Source organism: Elephantulus edwardii, unplaced genomic scaffold, assembly GCF_000299155.1.
Source record: "Elephantulus edwardii isolate Elephantulus edwardi_28Jun2011 unplaced genomic scaffold, EleEdw1.0 scaffold00012, whole genome shotgun sequence".
Classification (NCBI taxonomy): domain Eukaryota; kingdom Metazoa; phylum Chordata; class Mammalia; order Macroscelidea; family Macroscelididae; genus Elephantulus; species Elephantulus edwardii.
This window is the reverse complement of record NW_006399762.1, coordinates 4,279,920-4,305,161: the sequence shown is the minus strand read 5'-3', so window position 1 is coordinate 4,305,161 and position 25,242 is coordinate 4,279,920. Positions and strand designations below refer to the sequence as shown.

At 39.0% G+C, this 25,242-nt stretch overlaps 1 protein-coding gene across 1 annotated transcript in view; it reads right to left on the bottom strand.

Annotated features, from left to right (window-relative positions):
• Nucleotides 1-3,903: 3,903 nt before the first annotated feature.
• ANXA5 (annexin A5) overlaps nucleotides 3,904-25,242 on the bottom strand; it is a 46,255-nt gene continuing 24,916 nt past the window's right edge. Inside the window, exons 5-12 of the mRNA XM_006881130.1 lie at nucleotides 25,108-25,114; nucleotides 22,058-22,137; nucleotides 21,554-21,610; nucleotides 9,686-9,779; nucleotides 8,907-9,002; nucleotides 5,977-6,035; nucleotides 5,603-5,725; nucleotides 3,904-3,963 (exon numbers count right to left, since the gene is read on the bottom strand). Of these exons, the coding sequence (XP_006881192.1) occupies nucleotides 3,904-3,963; nucleotides 5,603-5,725; nucleotides 5,977-6,035; nucleotides 8,907-9,002; nucleotides 9,686-9,779; nucleotides 21,554-21,610; nucleotides 22,058-22,137; nucleotides 25,108-25,114 (576 nt within the window). The remainder of the gene's footprint in view (nucleotides 3,964-5,602; nucleotides 5,726-5,976; nucleotides 6,036-8,906; nucleotides 9,003-9,685; nucleotides 9,780-21,553; nucleotides 21,611-22,057; nucleotides 22,138-25,107; nucleotides 25,115-25,242) is intronic.

Genomic DNA, 25,242 nt, shown 5'->3' with positions numbered 1-25,242 from the left:
ATTCTAGGCATTTTCTATTGAGGAGATCATATATTTGTCCCTTAGTAAGGGTCTCATTTCAGTCAGGATAAAGTTTGCACGGTTTATCCACACAGTATCCCAGAGCAGGACTTCATTCTATGGCCAATCATTATTCACCCATCTGCAGATAGACATGTAGGTTATCTCCACCAATTTGAGTGAAAAGTAATACTGTGATGACCCTTAGTGCACAAGTGTCCATTTTCCTGATGAATCATTCTCTTCTCTGCTAAGCACTGTGTTAATTATTGAGCTCAGTTATTTCTTCAAACACACCACCCCCGAGCTTCACATGAGACTGGCAAAGTAGGCATGTCTGCATCACAATCTGAGCACTAGTCCCTGCCTTATTTTCTTCCTTTCCCTTCAATAAACCATTTACACCCCTAACTTCTTTAGCATCTGCTTCTTAGAAAACCCAACACACGTTGTTTTTATGTGTCGAGTCGATTCTGACTCATAGCGACTGTATATACAACAGCCCTAAACCCTACTCTATCTCTTGTCAACTTTATTGTCTCTGACACGCCTATCCCCATAACACCAGTGATGGAATCAATCCATCTCATCGAGGGTCTTCCTCTCCTGCCCTGTCCCTCTACCCTCCCAAGCATGATGTCCTTCTACAAGGACTGATCCCACCTTGCAACATGTCCAAAGTATGTTAAGATGGAGCTTCAGAATGCTTGACACCAAGGAGCAGCCTGGCTTCACCCTCTCCAGGACAAAATTGTTTGTTCTCCTAGCAGTCCATGGTATATTCAATACTCTTCTCCAGTACCAAATTTGAAAGGCATAAATTCTCCTATTATTCCTAGTCACTGTCCAGCTCACTGATGCATAGCAAGTAATGGCAAAGACCATGGCCTGTATCAGGTGCACCTTGGGCTCCAGACTGACATCATTGCTCTTCAGTACCTTGGAAAGGTCTCTGACAGCAAACTTTCCCAATGCAATTTGTCTTTTAATTTCCTGTGTGCTGGTCTCAAGAGTGTTGACTGTAGAGCCAAGCAAACTGAAGCTGTCAATAATCTCAATCTCTTCACTATCTATGATGATGCTGCCTATTGGCCCAGTGGTTAAGAACCTGGTTTCTTGATGTTGAGCTTCAAATCATATTGAGGGCTGCAGTCCTTGACCTTCAGCAGCAAGCACTTCAGGTCCTCCTCAGTTTCAGCAAGCAGGGTTGAGTCATCTGCATAACGCAGACTGTTGATGAGTCTACCTCCAATCCTGATGCCACACTTCTCCTCATAAAGCCCAGCCTCCTGGATAATCTGTTCTGCATACAGATTGAAAAGATATGGAGATAGGACACAACCTTGATGCACACCCTTCCCAATTTTGAACCATGCAGTGTTTCCTTGCTCTGTTCTGATGAAGCCTAGTAGTGAAGGAGAAAAATCTCATGTTTTCCTACTGTGTTTGTGACTTAGTTCTTTTACGTATTTGAGCCATTTTTAAGTTATTCTACTATATGGCTTGTAGTATGGATCTAATGTTTTTTTAGTTGATTGCTCAAATTCTTTCACATCATGTACTTCAAAGTCTAATTCCATATGTATACAGTAGATGAGGGCCTATCTCTATTAAACTTAAATTTCCAAATGTAAAGTATTTTGCATTTTTGTACTGATATTTGTCCATGTGTCTATTCATGTACTATATAGTTATAATTGAGGCTGTATATGTATTCTGATATAGGAAAGGCTTATTACACTCACTTGTATGATTTACAGCTTCTGAAAAGTCACAGGTTTAAAGGTAATAAATGATGTGCTTCTCTTTAGTAAAAGACAACAGAGAAAAGGGCCTGTCTTCACGTCTAACAACTACATTAAATGCAAGCTTTCTTATTAGCCTATACATTTCTAATGCATAGCACATGTATTAGAACATATATGTTGTCGCTGTGTGTGCTGTCAAGTCAGAACCAACCTGACCCTTTCGCAGGTTTTCAGAGGCAGTAAACAGCACAGGAAATGTCCCATTTTTCTCTTGCATTGTTGTTGATACCAGGTCGAGTATGACTCATAGCGACCTATGAAAAGCAGATCTGCTCCCTGTCCTATCCTGTGTCATCTTCATACACCCTGACACACTGAAGCCCATCCCAGCAGTCACCATGTCAATAAACCTGACAGAGCTGCATAGTAGCTGGTGGATCTGAACTGCATACTTTTGTACAGGCAGGGCAATCCCTTACCACTAAGCCATCAGAGGTCCCTCTTATTTGATTTATAGCCTCTGAAATCCAGGAGAGGGTCAGCTTTCAATCAGCTCTGACTCAATGATAGAGAATTTTTTTAATGTTTTAATTATTTTTCACATAAAATCTAGAGTCAGCTTGTCTATGTGAAATAAATTAAAAACATAAACTTTTAAGTATCACAAAGCAAGACCTGAGCATAGAATCACAAAGGGATTACGGATAGCAGATCTTAATGGTGCCTAGGTCATTTCTTTTGAAGCATAATAAACTAACTAGAATTTATATTTAAAAGCAGCTAGCTTAAAAAAAAGCCCAACAACAAAATAAAAAAAAACCAAAGTGAACCTCTGACCTCTGACACTACCATTTAAGATATTTCCTATGAAGAATAATTCTCAATCTGACTCTGCAACAGAATTGACTATAGCGCTTGGGGGGGGGGGATCTTTCATATCTTAGATAATTTTAAGACTTTTCTGGTTATATACAATTACACATCTTTTTTTAAAGCTTCTCTGGTGATTCTGATGAGCAGCTAACTTTGTGAAAAGGGCATTAATACTATGTTGCCATAGAGAGATGAATTATTTTTTTAGAGATGTCTTCTTACCAAGGGCAATCAGTTTATCACTTTGGTTTCAAAATGTGTCTGTGGGGGTGTAAGTATTACTATGCCAACTAAAGAGGTGATCTGAGCACAGAAAGAAAACTGTAAAGTAAATATCAGACAAGATTAAGAAACCGCTCCTTTCTAAAACACAATGCCTGCTTTTTACTTTTTATCTCAAAGAAGGTAGCAGATGGTGAGTGGGAAAAACAAGTTTATAATAGGAAAGAGGAAGATAGTGCTCTGAATTTTTATTTGCTTTCCAAATGAGCATTTCTATCAAGCTAGAGGACAAGCATGCAGATACATCCCAGGTCCAACCTCCTTCAACCTCACTTCACATGCGGAGGAAGGAAGCTCATAGCTTGTGTTGTTACCTTTCTATCATCCTAAAACCCAACTGTAAATTCACTTCTCAATTAGCATTGCTGTCAAATGATGGCCTTAGAAACAGATAATATTGTTTTTAAAAAAAATACTCTAAAACACACTCACAACTGTAACTTGGGGAATTGGAAATGTTTGTTTTTATTTTTTGTCAATCTTTTGAATGCAACTAACATGAGTTTTTAGATTTCATTTAGTAGCAAACTTGATTATTAACACTTCCAGGAGTTCACAACTTCAAGGCTAAGATTTCGATTAAGGTAATATGGTTATTGGAATAATATAAATGAAGTTTTACAAAAAAAGCTAAAAGCAGTCTGACCACTTAACAGAAAATATAAATGATCACGTCTCTAGACCTTATAATGTAAGTACTTTAACAAAGAGATAGAAAGGTCTCAACTTAAGATCAGAAATAAGCATAGGTGTCACGTCTCTAGACCTTATAATGTAAGTACTTTAACAAAGAGATAGAAAGGTCTCAACTTAAGATCAGAAATAAGCATAGGTGTCTATATGTATATGCATACTTCTACAGTATGCATGCTTTGGTCACTAGCATGGTGGTATGAACAAGGCAATGTGGCAGGCACTAGCATACAGAAGTGTGCTGGCTATGCTGGACGGCAGCAGAGGCAGCGGTGGGAGGCACAGGGCGGGTCTCCCAGGAGGCACTTTAGTCATCTTCTCCACAGAGCAGCAGGAGGGCTTTCTTATAGTCCCCCGATGTATCATCCTGAAACCCAAACGTACTTCATTAATCTCCATGAGTCACACAACACTCCACAGAAAACCAAAGCTAAGAAATTCAGAATAGCAAATACATTCATCTCATTTGTATCACTCCCAAGTGGGTAATCTTTGTGTGTATGACTTTTTCACTTCAGCATTGTTATTCAGAGAGTTTCCTTATCAATCTAACTTATATTAACTTTCTAACTTAAACACAGTTTTCTCAAAGACAGTAATTTACATACTTCCCTCTAGTAACAGAGGTCAGGGTAAAGGATCTGCCCTCACATTGAACAAGCATATTAAATACAAGCTTTCTAAGTAAGTTATACATTTCTAATACATGGCAGGTAAATGGAGCCCAAGTGGTGCAGTGGTTAAGTGCTTAGCTACTAATCGAAACGTCAGTGGACCAAAACTACAAACCTGTCTTCAGGAGAAAGATGTGTAATTTGCTCCCATAAAGATTTGCAGCCTTGAAAACCTCATGAAGCAGCTCTACTCTGTCCTAAAGGGTCACTCTGTTGGGACTGATTCAACTGCAAAGAGCTTTTCTTTTCCTTTTTGAAGATAAGTACTATAGGGGCTGCAAGACTTGATGATTTTGGCTTGTCTTGTTTCATATACAGATGTGTTTCTGCAGACAGCATATGGATGAACTGACCACGTTTCAGCTAAACCAAACACTAAATTAAAAACTTCCTTAATTGAGATCTTCCTTAGCACATGGACCACATTACTCTTTGACCAAAAACAACAAGAGAATAGCTAAAATGTCTTAAGCCAATTATAATTAGGGGTCCAGAATCCTTTGCATTTAGAAAAGACAAAAATGCTAGTGATATGTATGCTCTTTACTTATGCCAGATAAGTAAAGATGTACTTGGTTCTTTCTACCTAAAAGCAAATACCAGAGACAAGATGATAACAGACAATAAAATAATGAAAAACTGATATGAAGGAAAAGAGGAACTAAAGACAGCTGGAACCAATAAAAGAAAGAATACTCACATCATTATCATGGACATGGGGCTGGGTTTGCTGAGTCACCTGTCATCACTATTCAATAATGCTTTTAATATCACCAAGAGTGTCAGCACCCGTTCCAGCTTTCACTTGGAGGCCATCATCCCTTCTTCAAGAAACATTATCCAAACTTTGTAACACATAGCTCTAATCTCACTCACTTAATGCCACCAAGTCAGTTACAAATGAAGGGGACTTCCATTGGGTTTCTGGCTAGGAGGTTACCTATTTTTCCCCCTGAGAGCAGCTGATAAAATGAACCGCCACGAAAGATGCCTCTGTGTTAGCAATGCAACCAGCTTTGGATTATGCCACAAGAGTAGCTCTAACTCTATCACTAAAATTTTAACACAGAGACTGGATTCTATCATCCATCTAGTCAGTCTCTGGTCTACTCTGATTTTTAAAAGTTCTATTACCCACAAATCCTTGGGTGGTGGAAAGAGTTAGTGCACTTGGTGACTGACAGGCTGGTGGTTTCAGTCCACCCATAATTACCTCAGGGGAAGAGAGAGTTTGCAATCTCCTGAGAGATAAGTTACAGAAAACCCGAAGGAGCACAGTTCTGCACCAAGATACATGGCATCAACTGGACAGCAATTGGCTTTTCCTATTACCTTGATCATGGAATGAAGAGAGGTGGCAAAATTTTTCCTGAACTCCTTTCTTATGTTAAGCAGATCAATCTCACTCCTGGAAACCATGACTCTGATGAGGGTGTGGTCATCTGTCCCAGCTCCCTTTGGAAAAAGAAAAAGAGAGAGGCATGTAATTTTAAAAACATCAGTTACAGCATTTATCCTCCCTTGAGATAGAATAAATCAATAAAGTAAAGCAATTTAGTAGAACTGAGATACATGTTTTAAATTAAAACAAGACTTTCTCATCTAAAACATGATAAAAATAACTACATAAGATGGGGAAAACATAATAACCATCAAGACAGACTAGAGTTTCAAGATAAAGAAAGATTAATTAGAGATCTTCTTACCTTCATAGCATAGTAGAGGGTTTCTGCAAGGTAGGCAGGTATACTTCGAATAGATTTTACTATGAAAACAAATAATACAATCATCACATTTTATTCTGATATGAAAGGATTTTATAACTTTAAAATATAGCCGCCTTCCGCCAATGATTCTATTTTTATAAAAGCAGTAACATGGCTCCTATGCAAGCTAATCTAATCTCGTCAATCACCAAGTATTTTCTTAGAGTCCAGCTTGAGTTTTGAGTTACATAGAAAGGCATGTATGGCAAGAAATCCAAGATTTCGCTATGCTTCTTTGTTATACAAGCACTTTTTTTTAATAGCATTTGGGCACTCTGGGTTATATAACAATCCTGCTATTGTTGTGGTTAGGTGCTACTGAGTCAACTACAATCACAGCAATCCTCTGAACAACAGATCTGATACTTGCCCTCTTATGTGCTACCTTATAATCTTTGATATGCTCAAGCCCACTGTTAGAGTTGTTATTAGGCACCAACAAGTCAATTCTAGCTTATAGCAACTCTGAACAACAGAATGAAACTGTCTGGCCCTGCGACATCCTCATAATCACTGCTGTTTGGTCCCACTGTTGCAGGCACTGAGTCCTTGAAGGACTTCTCTTCTGTGCTAACCCTTTACATTACCAAGAACAATATCCTCCAGTGAGTCATCTTCTTCATAACATTTACAATAAATTATGCAAGCCTCTTGCATGTTTTTATTCCAAGACACACACGCAAATGATACAGGATTACTCAAAAGCAAAAACCCTTTACTGGGTTTTCCAAGGTTATAAATCACAATGAGTCAAGGGCCCACCTTTGTTCTAAGGAAGGTATTACTACCCTATCTATCTCTGTTTAAATGATATTTTATTATGTATTAAGTGAAAGTTTACACAGCAAATGAAGTTCCCATTTGACAGGTTTGTTCCCTATATCGGTTCCATTTTTCATAGTGTGCCAGTATTCTCATTTCCCTTCTGTTTGTTCTATCCTAGAATGGTTGTTTCTATCCTGTAATCTAGCTTCCCTGCTCTTCCCTACATTTTCAATTTAACTTCAGTGGAAATGTTTGCCACTGGTTTCATTTAGTTTATTATTTAGATTAGGACAGTGCTCATAGGCAATTGTGTCTATTTTACTAGCCTATTATTTGGATGCAAGTTATTCTTCAGAAGTATCTTTTTAAAAAGTTCAAAAAGTATCTTAGGGCAGTAATCTCAAGGGTTCCCCTAGTCCTAACTGGTCCAGTAAATAAAACCCATTTTTAGAATTTCAGTTTGTTCTCCATTTTTCTCCAATTCTATCCAGACCTTTCTGTGAGTCCTCACTCAGTCAGCAGTTGGAGCTAGGCATCATGTAGTCCTAGTCACAGGCTAGACAAGGCCATTGTATTTAATCTTTGACAACCCTTGGCCTATATCTTAATGTCAGTGTTCTTAATACCCAGAGCAATATGAGGTTCACACACAGCAACATGAGATTTATCAGGAGTGGCATCCTCTGCCTAAATAACATGCCTCTGGAAACTCTATGAACTTTGCTAAATGATGATGATTATAGAACAGCTTCAGGTCTTTTGTTCTGAGGGTCACTATAATCATGCTCAAATCGAAGGCAATCAACAACAACAATAATAAACTAATGCAAAAAAAGCAAATTTTTCTGAACATGAGCATGTCTAATGTGTTAACTGGGGCTCCTTAACGAAGTTAACATTAGAAAATCTATCACAAAAAATATTTTAATAGAAAAAATAATCCTTGAATTATAGTTTAATTCCCCTTTTACTAGTCCTTAAGAAAGAAACTTGTAATTAAAACTGTGATCATTTTGATGCGCATTCTAATTATGAAGAGTTTGCCTACTTGTTTCCAAGTAAAAATTTATGAATTACAGACTCAGAAGATGAAATATACTTTTAGTGTTGGTGTTTGTATATCCTTAGCTTTTTCTCTAAAAGACTGCACAAAAAGTGCAGCCTATCATCAGGACTTTGAAGAAAAATTTCCATTCGACAAAGGTTTGCTCCAGAACCACATGAAAACTAGGTAGACTCTCAAGTAAGATTTTCTTTGTATTAGGAAAGTATACCAAATTACAATCTACTGCAAATCAAAAGATGAATTGCATAGGGGAAATCTGCTGTCAGGGACCTCTCCAGAATGCTAAAGTGTAATGATGTCAGTCTAGGTACTAAGGTGTGACTGATCTAGGCCATGATCTTCACAATTACTTGCTATGCACAACATCTAAGGATGACAGAAGTAGCATTGATGATGCTTTTGAGATGTGGTACTGGAGAAGAGTATTGAACCACAGGGATCACTAAGAAAACAAACAGGTCTGTCTTGGAGAGGGTGAAATCAAGTTTCTTCTTGGAGGCAAGGATGTTGATACTCCATATCCCATACTTTGGGCATGGGCCAGGAGGGACCAGACCTTGGAAAAGGACATCATGCTTGGAAGGACAGAAGGACAGAACAGGAGAGGAAGACCCCAGATGAAATGGATGGACACAGTAACTGGTATAATGGGGGTAGGTGGTGTGTTAAGAGTCAGTGAGACTGGCTCAGGATTAGGCAGGCTTCAGAATATTGTACATAGGGTTGCTATGAGTTGCAACTTAATGGCACATAACAACAACAAACTGCAAAACATCATTTCTCTAATCTTTCTAGATTATTTTGAAACCTCAGTTAAAATAAAATTCAAAATTACTTAATATGGAAACAAATGATCAACTATTCATAAATTTCTAACTTCAAAGCAGACTTCTGAGTTCGAAAGTTAGGAGTTGAGTTACCCAAACATCCGGTCAAATTCTTTAAGAAATATGTGATTCTTTTCAAATACATCATCAACTGCATGAAATATTTCAGCTCTTCACACAATAACTACTATATACATAGTAAAGTTACCTACCAACAGCAAGAAGTAGTTGCTCCAAATTACCAGAAGTCTCTCGATCAATGGTTTCCTCAATTTGAAATCCTGATATGGTCATGTATTTGTCAAACACTAGGGGGGAAATAATGCAAGTAAGTTATTAATCAAATAAAGAGAACTCTTTCCCGAAAGATATTTACTCTGATCAGGCGATGTCCTACCCAACCTTGATATCAGAGCCTCGATATGATGACAAGCCTCAAGCAACAGACAATTAAAGTTAGGTGTTCACGGATTCCCTAGCCCTTGCCCTCAACCAGTTATAACTAGAGAGATCCAAAGGGATATCTACTAGGGCGAATTCCGGAATTATTGCCTTTTCTTGACCAAAAAAAACCCCAAACAAACAACAAAAAAGAGATATTGACTTTTCTTCCTTTTTTTTATCTTTTGCTTCCTTTTCTTCCAGCTGTAAAAAATGGTTATATTTGAAGCTACAACAGCCATATTGTAACAATGAGATAAGAATCAGAAGGAAGAAAATTGGAACATGAAAGATGGTAGAACAGAAAATCAAAGTTCATGACCTGAAAATCCAGACATGAAATTCTATGGACAAACATAAACCTCAGTTTTTAAAGTCACTTTTGGTAAGACTTTATTTAAAGTAGCAACAAACGAAATGAAATGTCTCAAGGTAGCCGAAAGTTAATAAAGGAAAAAAAGACTGTTCATTCCATAAGTATCTGTTATGAAATCATTTTGACATCTACTTTCAACATTCACTAGAACATTGGCTCTATACTTTGACTCACCCCTTCTCAAATGAGACACACTTCGTGTTCCAAAGATAGTGATAAATTTTTCTTCATCCGTCCCCCACTTGAGCTCCCCAGCTTGAAACAAAGCCTGGGAAAATGTGAATATCCATTAGTACTGTTGTTCCATCTCATTCCCAAGTTCTTAATCACATTTTATGTACTCACTAAACAATAATTCAACTCATTTTTCATCTTATACTTCAGTCATTTCCAATACTTCATGCCCTAAAAATAAACTCTTATCACTAAATTTGAAGTTTCTCTGGAGCTTGTTTTGCTGGAGTCAATGTTCCCAAAATGTCTATGATGAGCCACAGTCTTTCAGGAGCAAGGGCATTGCTGGCAGAAATTTCTTACTGTCTCACTGCTGACGTCTCCTGTTGCACGGTGGGAAAGAAGTTAGAAGCTAAGTTGTCTGCATTTTCTATTTTGCTTACACTGTGTCAACAGCATACATAAAAAATCCCTCCTATTTTCTCTTTGTAACTGAGATGTTACTTGTTAGATCTGTTATTTGTAATGGAGATTTGTTAGGGAGTTCTGGTGGCCTAGTGGTAAGAAGCTGGGCTGCTATTCCAAAGGCATGAGGTTTGAATCCAGCAGCAGTTCTCGGGGAGAAGGATAAGCAATCTCCCAGGCAATTTTTTGCCTCTGAAAACCCCTGGAAGGTCAGCTATAAGTCCGTTTTGACTCAATGGCACACAACAACAACTGAAATCTAACCAAAGGAAAGTATAAAATAATTTCACCTTTCTAAAGATCACAACAAACTGTTAAGAGGTTGTGATCGTAGCACATTTCCTGACACAGTAGGCATCTGGTGGTGGTGATGCCATCCAGCTGAGAGCTTACTCTATGAAGAGCAGAGTGGAATTCTGCCTGTCCTGTGCCGTCCTAATGTTCTCCCAAATGCTCAAGCTCATTGACGCAGTCACTGTGTCAATCCTTCTCAATGACACATTTAACATTTGTTAAATAATTTTAGTGGTCATATTTACTCTTTGACATGAAAAGGAATACATACACCTTCTAATATTCACACAATTAACAAAAATTAAGATTATACACAAATACTGCCATCAATTCTTTAAGTTCACTTTCTGAGATGTAGATAATTTCTTGAAACTTGAAGACATTACATCATTAAAATATTTATACTACCCTTTCAATTATTCATTTTAAGATACACATACCTAGTAAACAAAGATGAATGCAATTTATTAATGCTGTTACTTGAGAGTTGTCCTTATACCCACAAGTAGTAAATGAAATATTAAAGAGAATAATAATAGCATATACTTGGGATTAGAAGTTTTTTTATTGCCTTGTGTTTAAGGATATATGTTATGATAGCAAGGATTTATACTTTATTTCCAGAGGAAAGGGGAAGAAGAGATCTACACATACTTGGACTCCATTTGAAAATATATTTCAAATTAATGATAAAAATAAACAGTAACAATCCTGCTCATATAAATATGTTCCTCAAAATGGAAGGAAGTACTATGAAAGCCGTTTAAATATCTAAACTTTAATACTACGGGACTTTCTTAGAATAACCTTTTATACCAGACTACAGAAATAGCACATGTTCATTGTTTTCAAATAGGAGTGCAATAAAAACTGCCATTAATAGTAAAATTCTGAGGTAGTTGGTTCCTACTATTGTTGTTCTTAGATGCCATTCAGTCAAATATTGCTCACAGCAACCCTGTGAACAAGACCTGATCCTTTGCCCTATCCTTTGCTATCCTCATAATCTCCAACACATTTGAGCCCCTTGCTGCAGTTACTTTCTCAATCCATCTCACTGGAGATATTCCTCTCTTTTGTTAACCCTCTACCTTTCCAAGCACGATGTCCCTCTCTAAAGAAAAGCCTCTCTTTGTAATATGCCCAAGTATGAGACATGAAGCTTTGCCGTCTTCACCTCCAAGGCCCACTCTGGCTGTACTTTTTCCAAGATATCTCTGTCTGTTCTTTTGGCAGTCCAGGGATATCCAGTGCCTTTCTTCAACAAAATAATTCAAAGAGTCAATTATTTGTCATCTTTATTCACTGTCCCACTCTCAGATGCATAGCAAGTGACTGAAAAGACTATCGCCTGAATCAGGTAAGCTTTAGTCTTCAAACATCATTGCTTCTTAATAATATGGAAAGGTCCCTAACAGCAGACTTCCCAGTCTCTTGATTTTCTAACTGGGAAGTATCAAGGATGCTGACTGTGGATGCAAGCAAGTTGAAATCACTGACAGTTTCAATCCTTTCTCCATCTATCATGATGTTGTCTCTACTGGCCCAATGGTAAGGACCTTTGTTTTCTTGATGTTGAGATGTAATCCATATTGAACGCTGCAGTATTTAATCATTTTCAGCAAGAATTTCAACTTGTCCTCACTTTCAGCAAGTAAGATTATGTCTTCTGTATAACACAGGTTGCTGATTAGTCTTCCTCAGACCCTGCTGCCACATTCCTCTTCACAGAGTCCAGCCTTCTGAGTAATTCGCTCAGCATGCAGACTGAATAGGTATGGAGAAAGGACACATCCCTAATGCATACTCTTTCTGATTGTAAACCATGCACTGTTCCCCCTATTTCAACACGTGAGTTGCTCTGATGATGGAAGTTATGCCATCAGTGTTTCAAATGTTGGAGAGGTTGCAGCAGAGCTCATAGAATAAGAGAGACTAAGAAGCAGGGCTGGTCTTCTACTCCTAAAATAACAGGCCTTAAAAGCCCTATAAACAATAGAGGAATTCAAGTAGCTGACGTATTAAAGCTATTCACCTTAGGCATAAGTGAACTAAGATGGACTGGCTGGGTCACTCTGAATCAGGTTATTACTGTTGTTGTTGCTATGTACCACCAAGTCACCTGTGACTCATAGCGACCCTATGCACAATAGCTCTGAAGTCTACCCTGGCCTGACACAGTCTCATTGACTCTGACATACCTACCTCCATTACCCCAGTTACTGTATTAATCCATCTCATCCAGGGTCTTACTCTCCTGCACTGTCCCTCCACCCTTCCAAGCATGAAACCCTTCTCCAAGGACTGGTCACTCCTGGCCACGTGCCTAAAGTATGTGAGATGGAGCTTCAAAAATCCTAGCCTCCAAGGAGAAACTTGGTTTCACCCTCTCCCAGACAGACCTGTTTGTTCTCTTAGGGGTTCACTGTACATTCAATACTCTTCTCCAGCCCCACATCTCAAAGGCATTAATTAGTCTTCTGTCACCTTTAGTCACTTTCCAGCTCTCTGATGCACAGCAAGTAACTGCAAAGACCATGGTTTGGATCAGGTGCACGTTAGTCTCTAGACTGACGCTGTTGCTCCTCAGTAATCTGAAGAGGTTCCTGACAGCAGACTTCCCCAATCCAATTCTTGGTATAGTATACCATATGATTATTTAATTCAAAGTGGCCAAAGCCAGTCCATCTTATCTCACTATGCCTAGAATGTCCATGTTCACATGTTTCATTTAATTTTTCACAACTTCTAGTTTTTAACATTCTTACTTTGTACATTTCATGTCCCAACTATTAAACAATGTTTGCAGCTGTTTTGCATCATTTTGATTAACTTCTCTACCTCTACTATTACCTCTAATATCTAACAACTACCTATGTTCCTCTATTGTTCATAGGGTTTTCAGAGGCCTGCTATTTCAAAAGTAGATTAAGTCAACCCTGCTTTCTAGCATGCCTTAACCTAGGAGCTCTACTAAACCCTGTATACCATGTGTGACCCCTCTGGCATTTACACACTGGTGCTTGCTATAAAATGAAATGCTTGATGCAGAAGATTAAGGACTACAGCCTTCAGTATGGACTACATCTCAACTTCAAGAAAACAAAGGTCCTCACCACAAGACCAACAGTAAACGTGAGAGATGATAAAAGGATGGAAGCTGTCAATGATTTACTCTTCCTTGGATCAATAATCAATACCCTTGGTACCAGGAGCCAAGAAATAAGGAGATTATGTCTCACTGAACAAGTCCACTATGAGGGACCTCTCTAAAATGTGGAGGAGCAAAGGGGACAGTTTGAAGATCTTGGCAGTGAGATCGTAGGTGAGGTGCTTAATTTTTTCTTAAACATCAATGTTCTCACCTTAGAGTGGGACACAGAACTATTTTTTCCATAGAGTTTTTGTTAGCTGCCATACAGCGGCCCGACTTATAGCCAAACCATGTGCAATGGAACAAAACTCGACTCAGTACTGTGCCGTCCCTATAATCAACTGCAGAGAGCTGTGATCACCAGAGTTCTCACTAGCTGATTTTTGGAAGCTGATCATCAGACCTTTTCCTCTAGTCTATCTTAGACTGGAAGCACCAGGGAAGCTTATTCAGCATCAGAGTAACCAAGCTTCCAATTTCATATAGGTGGTGGTTGGGCACGAATGAGGTCCACAGCTGGAATAAAACTTGCATTTCCTCAAAAGAGGTCTGGAATTCTACCACAGAATTATCACTGTATTCATTATATAAAATTGTTGATAAGAGACTGTATCATTTATGTAATATATAGAACAATGTCAAGTAATCAATAGCTGGTGCTCAATAAAAATTAATTCCCCTTCCCATTTCACTCTTCCCATAAGAGTTCAACTTTCAGGGAGTTCTGGTGGCCTAGTGGCAAGAAACTGCACTGCAATCCCAGAAGTTGTTGTTGTTATGTGCATTTCCTGGCTGCTGGTGCCAAGAGTGTTGACAAGAAGACTAAAGCTGTGAACAATCTCAATCTCTTCACCATCCATCCTGATGTTGCCAACTGGTCCAGTGGTGAGAATCTTTGTCTTCTTAACACTGAGCCTCAATCCATATTGAAGACTGCAGTCCCTGACCCTCAGCAGCAAGCACTTCTGGTCCTCCTCAGTTTTAGCAAGCAGGGTTGTGTCATCTGCAGATTGCTGATAGATCTTCCACCAATCCTGATGCCGCACTTTTTCTCATAGAGCCCAGCCTCCCAGATGATCTGTTCTGCATACAGGTTGAAAAGGTATGGAGACAAGATATATCCCTGGCATACGCCCTTCCCAATTTTGAACCATGCAGTGTTTCCTTGCTCTGTTCTGACAAATGCCTCTTGGTCCAAGTATAGGTTTTGCATTAGCACGATCAAGTGTTCTGGGATTCCCATTCTTCTCAGAGTCAGCCACAGTTTGTTATAGTCCACACAGTCAAACGCCTTTGCATAATCAATGAAACACAGATAGACATTCCTCTGGTACTCCCTGATTTCAGCCAAGATCCATCTAACTTTAGCTACAATATCCCTAGTACCACGACCCCTTCTAAACCCAGCCTGGACTTCTGGCAGTTCTCTGCTGATGTGCTGTTCCAGTCGTTTTTGGTAATCTTCAGCAGAATCTTGCTTGCATGTGAAATCAACGATATTGTTCTATAGTTTCCACACTCTGTTGGGTTACCTTTCTTTGGGATGGGAACAAATATAGATCTTTCCCAGTCAGTTGGCCAAGTGGTTGTTCTCCAGATTTCTTGGCACAACTTGGTGAGCACGTCCAGGGCAGCATCTGTTAGCTGAAATATGTCAATTGGTATACCATCTATTCCTGTACGCAGTTCAAATCCACCAGATGCTCTGCTGGAGAAGGGGGGGCAATTTCATCCTATACCAGTCAGATCTGATTTGACAGTACACACACACAAAATAAATAAAATAAATAAATGAATTTAAAAAAAGAGTTCAACTTTCTTTGCAGAGAAACTGTAACAAAGGAATCTGACAGTGGAAGAGATAAAATACATTTTAACACATTAAACAAATGTGTAAAATGGGTTATCTACAAAATGTTCACTTTCCAAGAGAATGACTCACTGCAGCTTACCAGACCCTGGTATACAGGAGTCTCCATGCCAACTATCAGCAGAGAAAACAGCTCAAACTTACAAAAGGGCCCTTTATAGTGCTGAAGGAATCTTCTCTGTAGATTATTTGTATTAATGAATGTTGTTGTTGTCTTCTGTAGAGTTACTTGCAACTCTTAGTGACCCTATGTACAACAGCCCTGAAATCTGCTCTATCTGTGCCAATCTTATTGTCTCCAACACACCAACCCCATTACCCTCATTACTGAATCAATCCATCTCATCAAGAGTATTCCTCTCCTACACTGTCCCTCCACTCTCCCAAGCATGATGTCACTCTCCAAGGACTGGTCCCTCCTTACAACATGTCCAAAGTTTGTTAGACAAAGCCTCAGAATCAATAGCAGATCTTAAATAATCAAAGAGGTTTACAAAACTACTCGTGAATATACCAATCTCTTTAGTCCGTTTATAAAAAGAAATACATCCATTTGCATCAAATAAAGTCGGATTATTATCATAAACAGGAATTTAAGAATTTTTTTTAAACGAGAATAAGTTGAGACTGCTCCGGTAGCCTAGTGGCAAGACACTGCATTGCAATCCCAAAGGTACACGGTTTGTATTCCACCACCTGCTCTGCTGGAGAGGAATGGGTAATCTCCTCCCATGCAATTAACTGTCTCTGAAAACTCAAATGGAGGGGAGAGTCAGCTATGGGTTGGTTTTGACTCGATGCTACACAACAACAACAACTATATATATATGAGAGAGAAAGAGAATGTGAGCAGAATCAAAGACCAATATCTAGTATTGCTAAGTCTATGCTGACATTGCTCCTGGTCACTGAAAAGATAGGGAAGCCTGGAATCTATTTAAGAGGTGTGTCAAAGTAATTCTTTTAAGGCAGTTTTCAGATACCCAGTGATTCCCTTCTGTTGTATCATTTGCACAATATGTAAATGACACCTATATGGTATTTGAAGCCAACAAGTGGTGCAAATGGTCAAATGCTTAGCTACTAACTAAAGGTTGGCTGTTTGAACCGACCCACTGCAATTCTACTCTGCAACCATAGGATCTCCAAGAGATGAGACTGGTTGGACAGTGGCTGGAAGGCTGCATTAGGTTCTTTAGGTGTGGCCGGCCCCAGCATTGGCATCACCTGGAAGCTTGTTAGAAATGGAGACTGATGCCCATCCACCCCGCTGAATCAAATCTACTCAATCAGATCTGCAATTTAGCAAAATTCCCAGGTGATTCACGGGTGCATTAAAGTTTAAGGAGCACTCTGAGGGTGAGGTCTCAATGGGGAGAACAATCAATGAAAACGAGGTCATGGTGTCCTCTTTCCCCTCGGCCTCCCACTGCAGCACAGCTCTCATTACATCTCGCTTGTGTCGGGAAATCTTCCCACTGCTTTCTAATGAAGCCTCACCACAGTCATCTGAGATTACAAGAGTTGGTTTCGTTTACCATGTCCCTGACAAGCATCCAGAACTCCAACCCCTTGAGAGTCGTGCACAGAAGCCTACAAATAATTGATGTCTGGTAAGCAGTAAGGTCAGCTGGGAGTCCAAGTTTCTAGAGCAGTTCTAGGCCTGTTCCTCTCAAGAAAACAGCATTAAGCTGCATATTCAACCTGTATTTAATACATTCCTTATGTGGCAAAGGAAATGAGCAGGAGGCACCCCTGGCCAATAACACTCAGACTAGTGTTCAGGGAAAGAGCTTGGAAACAGACAAAACCTGGTGGGAATCTCTGTTCAATCATTTACTTGGGGGAAGAGGGAGGACAAAGTTTCTTTATTTGCCAATGGGAAATGTTCCCTCTGCTAGAGAACTATGCACAAATTCATTCAACAGTTATTTACTGGGTACCTAATAGATGCTGTGAGCTGAGGATACAAATTGCTCCACAGAGCTGAAAATGGCCTTGGGAAGCAGTGACAAGGGCTGAGACAGGAAACCTGGAGATCTCCAGGCTTCCCAGTGAAAGGCATCTGGCTCAGACCTGAAGTCAAGCAGGAGCTCACAAAGTATCTAAACTGAGGACTGACTCTGACAGAGAAGAGCAGCCAGGTAAATGAGGAGGAGGAAGAAAAGCAAGTAAGAGAGAGGTTCCTTTTAAAAGAAAAAATCCATCTGAACAAATATATAGAGAGCTCTGGTGGCTAAGTGGTAAGGTGGCAAGTGGTAAGGAGTTATGCTGGCATCCCAACTTGAATCCATCAGCTGCTCTTGAGAGAAAAAAGTAATCTCCTGTGTGATTTACTAGCTCTGAAAACCCCGCTGGAGATAACCAATGAGTTAGTTCCAACTTGATGGTACACAGCAGAATAATATCTAACAGCAGTCTAAAGCCATCATAAAATCAAAATACCCAAAAGAGGGGAGCGAGTGCTCTTTTTCTTTTGCAAAGTTAGATAATACACCCTTTAGTTGTTTCATAGTAAACAGTAGACTGGACAGAGAAACACAGCTCTTTCATATGACTTCCAACAAAGAATTGCACATTTAGTTAAATAAGTGACCAGAGAGACACAGTTACAATATGGGATTCTAGAAATCCAACTAACATTTTATTATTAATTCCCAATTTTCAGACAGCACTCATGTTTCAAATTTCCTGTATCTGATTACTTTATAAATCATTTTAAGCCCACTTAAGGGCTTAGAAGGCATGTCAATAAAAATTTTTACTTAGAAGTCACTGGAAAACAGCTGACAAAAGTGCAAACAAGACTCTATTAAAGGAAATAATGAGAATGTCCTACTACTAAAATAACTTGTCATCTACAAAGTAATGAAATGCCCTATACTCCTGAAATATAGCTCTTGGGGGTTTTTGGTAAAATTTCTCATTCTGTGAATGTTTTGTAGTCACTAAAAAGTCTCACATATAGAAGGGCGTACGGCTATTGGAATCAGCAACTACGAACAGGGTATGTATAGCTATTCAAAAGGGGGGGGGCACTGAAGAAAATGGAAGGGGGAAAAAACCAACAGGGCAGCTGAGATTAGTTGCGGTATGTGAGGTGTAATGGAAAAGGCAAGGTGCAATGGGGACTTGATGAGATGAGGTGGTAAAAAAAACACTAATCAATAGTAAATAATCATCTACCACATAACCCATATGAATACCAGTATTTAAAAATATACACACTTATAGACAAATAAAGGAAAATACAGTTTTTCAGAAAATAAAAATTATGTAAAAGTTTTTAATTCACTTTTCTGTCATTCATTTTGTCTTATTCTAATTTTGAGCTATTTTGTTGTAGTTAGGTGTCACTGAATCAAGCACAACTCAAAGCAACCCTCTGTCATTCTGAAGAGAAATATGTGTGGTGACTTCCTAATACTGAGCACAACCAGGCACATTTTCTCCAGATGACCATCTTTCAGCATCTTTTTCTTTTAACAACTCCTTGAACCTATGTGATAATGCTGCATCTCTGTAAAATGCATTGGCTTAACTCAAACCGTAGTACTACAAGCTGTTTTGCTGTGCTACTCCTACTCTTACTCCTTGCAAAGACTTAGGCCTTTGTTTGAAACATAGTGTGTGTTGGGCCCCTCTAGTGTTGGGATGTGAATTTCTTTTTGGTTTGCATTTTGTTTGCAAAAAGGGAGTAGTTTATCATTAAACTACTAACACAGCAAGTAAAAAAAAAAAAACAAAAAACAACCCTCTGAACAACAGACCTGAATCCTGTCCTATCCTCTGCCATCCTTGTCATCTCTGATACACTTTAGCTCATTACTGCAGTCACGTGTCAATCTACCTCACCAGAGATCTTCCTCTCTTTTGCTGACCCTCCACCTTTCCAAATATGATATCCCTCTCCATGGAATGGCCTCTCCTAGCTACATGCCCAAAGTATGAGAGACCAAGCTTGCATTTTTCCTGCCAAGGAGCATTCTGGGTACATCTTTTCCAAGACACTATCTGTTCTTTTAGCAGTCCACAGGATATTCAGTACTCTTTTCCAACACCATAACTCAAAGGCATCAATTCTTCTGTCACCCGTATTCATTACTGTCCAGCTCTCAGAAGCGTAACAAGTGATTTTAAAGACTATGGTAAATCCACTCTCTGGAAGACAGTTTGGCGTTTCCTCAAAGAGTTGAACATAGAAACGCCTTAAGACCCAGCTATTCCACTACTATGAAGATATCCCAAGGGAATCAGAACTGAGACAGAAACAGAGATGTGTACACCAATGTTCATAGTAGCGTTATTCACCATTGCAACAACATGGAAACAGCCCAAATGTCCGAACACAACCAAATGTATTGAGAAACTGTGGTACTTTCACATAGCAGAATATTATGCAGCACTCAGGAGCAACTATTTAAAAAAATACTGCATAACTTAGGAAAGGCTGGAGAGTATTATGCTGAGTGAACAAATACTACATAAGACCATTATTGTAAGAACAGAAGGACAACTATTAAAACATGTATGGGAACTCAAGGAGGAGAGAGATGGGGCTGGAGGGGTGAGGATAGGTAGGTGTGAAACTACAGGGTTGCACAGTGTGGTAGGTGGACAGACGAAGGGAGGAAATGGGAAGGATCTGGACAAAAAGACTTGGACAATATGGGCAAGGTCCAATGGTGATTAATTTTATGAAACATAATACGTGAGAATGATTGTATGAAACATAATGTGAATGAAAAATAATGTGAAGCACACTGTATACAAACTTTGTAAGCAAGCCAATTAAAAAAAAAAAAAAGAAAAAAAAACAAGTGAAAAAGTACAGTAGTTCCAATCGCTATCTAGTGGTAAAGGGATTCACATCTGATACTCATTGTATTTACAACCTCTCCTGATCCCCCATGCATTTGTAGTTACACCTACATCTTTCTTATAATTAAATGACTCATTTTACAATGAAGATGCTTGAAAGAACTGATTTTCAACTTCAAATAATTTGCAACTCAGCTTTCCTCTTGACCATGAAAAGAGTTGGGTTTGGTTTTGTTGTTTTGTTTTTTTTAAAAAAAAGAAGAGAGAACGTGGCCTGAATCAAATACACCTTAGTCTTCAAAAACTGACATTATTGCTCTTCAGTATTCTAGAGAAGTCCCTGACAGCTGACTAGCCCAAAGCAAAGTGCCTCCTGCTATCTTGACAGCTAGTACCAAGTGGGTTGGTTGTGGATCCAAGTAAGATTAAATCACTGACCATTTCAATCCTTTCTCCATCTGTCATGATGTTGCCTATTGTCATGGTGGTAAGGATCTTGTTTTCTTGATCTTGAGATGTAATTCATACTGAAAGCTATAGTCTTTATTCCTCTGTAGCAAGTGTTTCAGGCCGCATCACTTTCAGCAAGTTGTGTAACCTGTATAATGCAGGCTGTCAATGAGTCTTCCTCCAATCTTTATGCCACGTAGTTCTTCAGAGTCCAGCTTCACCAATTATTTGCTCAGCATACAGATTCAATAGGCCAGATCAAAATGAGAGAAATTTACTTATTTGGATCTTACTAATTTTGTCAAAGGCCCATAAATATGATTCTTTTTCAAGGTTATTATAATCGTTGATGTTATATACCATCAAGATACCTGCTACTCACAGTGACCCTATGTACAACTGTTCTGAACTTTGCCCTGTCCAGAAAGCCATTCTCACTGTCTCCAATAAACTTATCCCATTACCCCAGTTACTGTGTCAATCCATCTTATCCAGAGACTTTCTCTCCTGCACTGTTCCTCCACCCTTCCAAGCGTGGTATCCTTCTCCAGGTACTGGACCCTCCTGGCCAGATGCCCAGAGTATATGAGATGGATCTTCAAATTTCTTGCCTCCAAAGAGTGGCCTGGTTTTAACCTCTCCAGGGTAAACTTGTTTATTCTCTTGGCAGTCCATGTGTAACACTTTTGTTTGGCACCACAACTCAAGTCATCAATTCTTCTGTCATGTACTATACACTACAATTTGTCATTAGCACTGATTTTTTCACTTACGTATGTCATAACAGCATTATCATATAATGGGCCTCACTCACCTGAGCATCTTCTTCAACCTGAGCTTCATTAATTCCAGTATCAGGGTCTCGATTAGCCTAGAAAAAATATGGTCACAGTATTGAGTTACAGAATAATTTTTGTTTAAAAGAAACAACAGTTCCAGCTAATTGTTATGCACAGAGTTGGGTGGGGTTTTTTTTGGGGGGGAGGGGTATGGATACTACTCAATATCCTCTTCTTCCAAGTTGGTATCAATCTTATAATATTTCACATTATCATACAGCACTGGTCAAATCAGACTGATATATCTAACTATAAATTCTATAGATAAAAAAGGATATTGCTATAAGAAAAAAAAAACCAAAACCGACCGCAACTATTTATTAGCTAATGGAGTTTCAGTGAGACATTCTAAAACAGACACAGTCCTCGTGCAGCCAGAACTATTAGTAATGATAATAAAAGTTGACAAGTACTAACATTCACTAAAAGATGCAGACTTTCTACCCCATCAATTGAACTCTACAGTCCCCACCCAGTACCTGAAGGAGAACCACCAGCATCCTCTGATAGTATCCAGAGGTATCGCTCACCACATCATCTTCCAGGCTTGAGCCATATTCTGCAACAGAGTAATTTCACCCTTATTTACTGTTTCTTCCCACCAGAAAATGATGCATAATCAAGTGGAAGAAACATAATGGAAGAAATACTGTATTTGATTATCAAAAATTCTCTCTGCTTTGTTTCTCAACACTCTAAAGATTAAAGGCAAATGTTTTAAGTAGGCAACTGACTAAAATTCATTTGAAGTTTTAAAAGCACTGGATTCAAGGCTAAATTGTGATCCATTCATTTAAAAATGTTCCAATGAGTATAGCTATTAATGTGTAGACATATAATGGTATTAGAGAGACTCTCAAGTATAATTCATTTTAAACTCTTGGTTTAGTTTCTTTTAAAGTGTTACATGATTAGTTTTAAACATGTTTGTTTCTGAGTTTTCTTCCTTTGGTGATGGCCTGAGATATCTCCAATACTATGTTTTTTGTCCTCCTCTGCAAATAATATTCTGAGACACAACAGAGCTATTTTGAAGGGTATCCCCTACACTATTTCTATTTCCAGTTGTTCAGCTTGTAACACCAATAACAGCTGCCTTTGATTTCAACTCTAAACGATGGAGACTCCATATACAATGCGTTTCAGAGCAGACTTGCCCTCCAAAAGGTTCTCATGGCTGTGACTTTTCAAGAACAGATCCCTGGGCCTGTCTTCCAAGGCACCTCTGCGTGAATTCAAACCAATGATCTTTTGATTTGCAGACCAGAGATTATCTGTTTCCTAGGGACTGTTCTATTCAATATACAGACCACAAAGGAAGAGAGAAATGCAATCTGCAAGAGGCTTTTTCACTCACTAGCTAATAGCTGGCACTGTAGGAAAGGAAGTCTTACACTCAAGCACTTAAATATTTAATCATTATTTGAAAGCAGATGAGGAAGCTGGAAACTTCTATTTGAAACAGGCCATAAGAGTGCAATGTTTATTTCAACTAGTTATCCAAATATGAAACTTTAAATGACCCTTTGATTCCTGCCTCAGTTCCAATACTTTATAGTTGGTTTTGTGTGCTGTCAAGTCAGAACCAACTCACAGCTGACCTTCCAGTGGGTTTTAAGAGGCAGTAGATTGTATGAGAGGAGACTCTCCATCCTTCTCCCATGGAGCAACTGGTGGTTCTGAACTGCATCCCTTTGAGATTGTAGTGCAGCTTCTTACCACTAAGCCAGCAGCGTGCACGTGCGCGCGCGTGTGTGTATGTGTGTGTGTGTGTGTGTGTATGTGTATAATTTATCAGTTCCTACCAAGTTATTTCTCCTCTCTCTGATTTATCCACCTCTAACCATCCTAAGTTGGGTTGTAAATACTAAATACATAGCTTATCTTCCCACCATGATACCTGCATAATCAGTCTCATGATAGAAATCTCCCCTCTTACAACTATTTCTTCAAGACGTCACTGCCCATTCACAAGTTGCAATGCCTTTGAATCAAGTTCAAATATCTGAATACAGTCTTGCAATGTCTATAGCCTAGCCCAACCTCACTTATTCAACTTCTTTTCTACAGTGGACATACACATACCTTCCACTGCAGCCAACTTCCCTTTCTTCCTGAGTCATGCAAATGGGTTGGCAGTTTAACTCCACCCCAAGGTAAACAGTCCTGGTGATCTTTCAAAAAGTCAGTCTTGAAAATTTTATGGAGCAGATCTACTCTACATAGGTAAGGCTGCCATGAGTGGGAATAATTCCACAGCAACTTCTGCATGAATACGCTCTCGTCAATACAGTCTACCTTTGTAGGCAGTAGAGCACTGAAAAGAAGCCCACCAGCTACCAAAACCCACCTATTTTTTGAAACCCTGTACCATCTAAAGCTGTGACTCCCTCTCCTCTTCTGGATGATTGTTTTCATTAAACACAGTGTTTGACTTTAATGCTCCTTTAACTACTCCAGTTGTTTTGTTTTGTTTTAAATTTTATTTTATACTGTTTTATATACGAGGTTCATAAAGTTCATTAACATTGTGTTTTACACCGGACCTTTCCACTTATTTCAAGGCATGTTGCCCATAAAAGGATTCTAAATTCCTCGTGGGCAGAAGCTGTGTCAGGCATACCTTCTGTTACTCACGACAGCAGGTAATACAACCACACAAGTGCTCAATAACACTATTATGTAGGACGGGCCAAAACCATTGTAATTAATCCCACTGTGGCATCCCAACAGTCACTACTGCACACAGCTTGCTTATCAATACCCCCAAGCCCTTTCAAAGAGATCTTTGCCCATTACATCAAATAATTAGTGGGCAAGTTCAAAAGTCTTTCTATGGAATTGAGATACATGTCTCACTTCTGCCTTAGTAGTTAGGATCTATCCACTGGGGGGAGAAAAAAGAAGCAAGAATAAGAGACCTAACTCTTCAGAAAGGTATTCTTCAGTTGCTCTAAAAGTCACATTGTTCTGACTTGTTGAATTGCCAAAATCATTTCTAAGATTAACAAACTGATGCAATGGCAGAAGCTCATTTCTCTAGCTAAAAGCACATCACTTGGAAGTTTGCTAACTGTGCTGACCACCTCTTTGGTCGAGTCCTCCTCAGTCAGGTAGGGGAAAGAATATGTGGCAAAAGTTCAACAAGAAAGAAAGAACCCTCTGCCTTTCCTATTCATGGTCTAGCTTCCATGCACAGCATATAGCTCAGACTGAAAGAAGGGCTGTTTGGAATGTTATGTTGTTTCTTTCAAAAAAATAAGACATGTCAAAAAGAAAACCCAAAAAGGCAGAGCACTCAATGTCATTAACTAAGAAGATGTATGTTTTTATCAACTCTGATGTGGAAAAACTTAAAACTCAAACATATTGCCATCAAGTTGGAACCATTGGTTTTCTGAGGCTATAAACTATATGATAGGAGACTGCCCATCTTTCTCCCTCAGAGCTACTTAGAGAGATGAGGTCTTTAGGTTAGCAGCACAACTCCCAGTGGACTATGTCACCAGAGTTGGGTGTGGTCCCCCACCTCCAGCCTACAGGTTCCAAAAAGGCTCACACAGAACTAAATTTCTTAAAGGCAGAAAAACTTCTTGCACTTTAAAGTTAATATAAAAGGAAACATTATGCATGCCCCTATACTAATGACAAATACTCTGCAAAA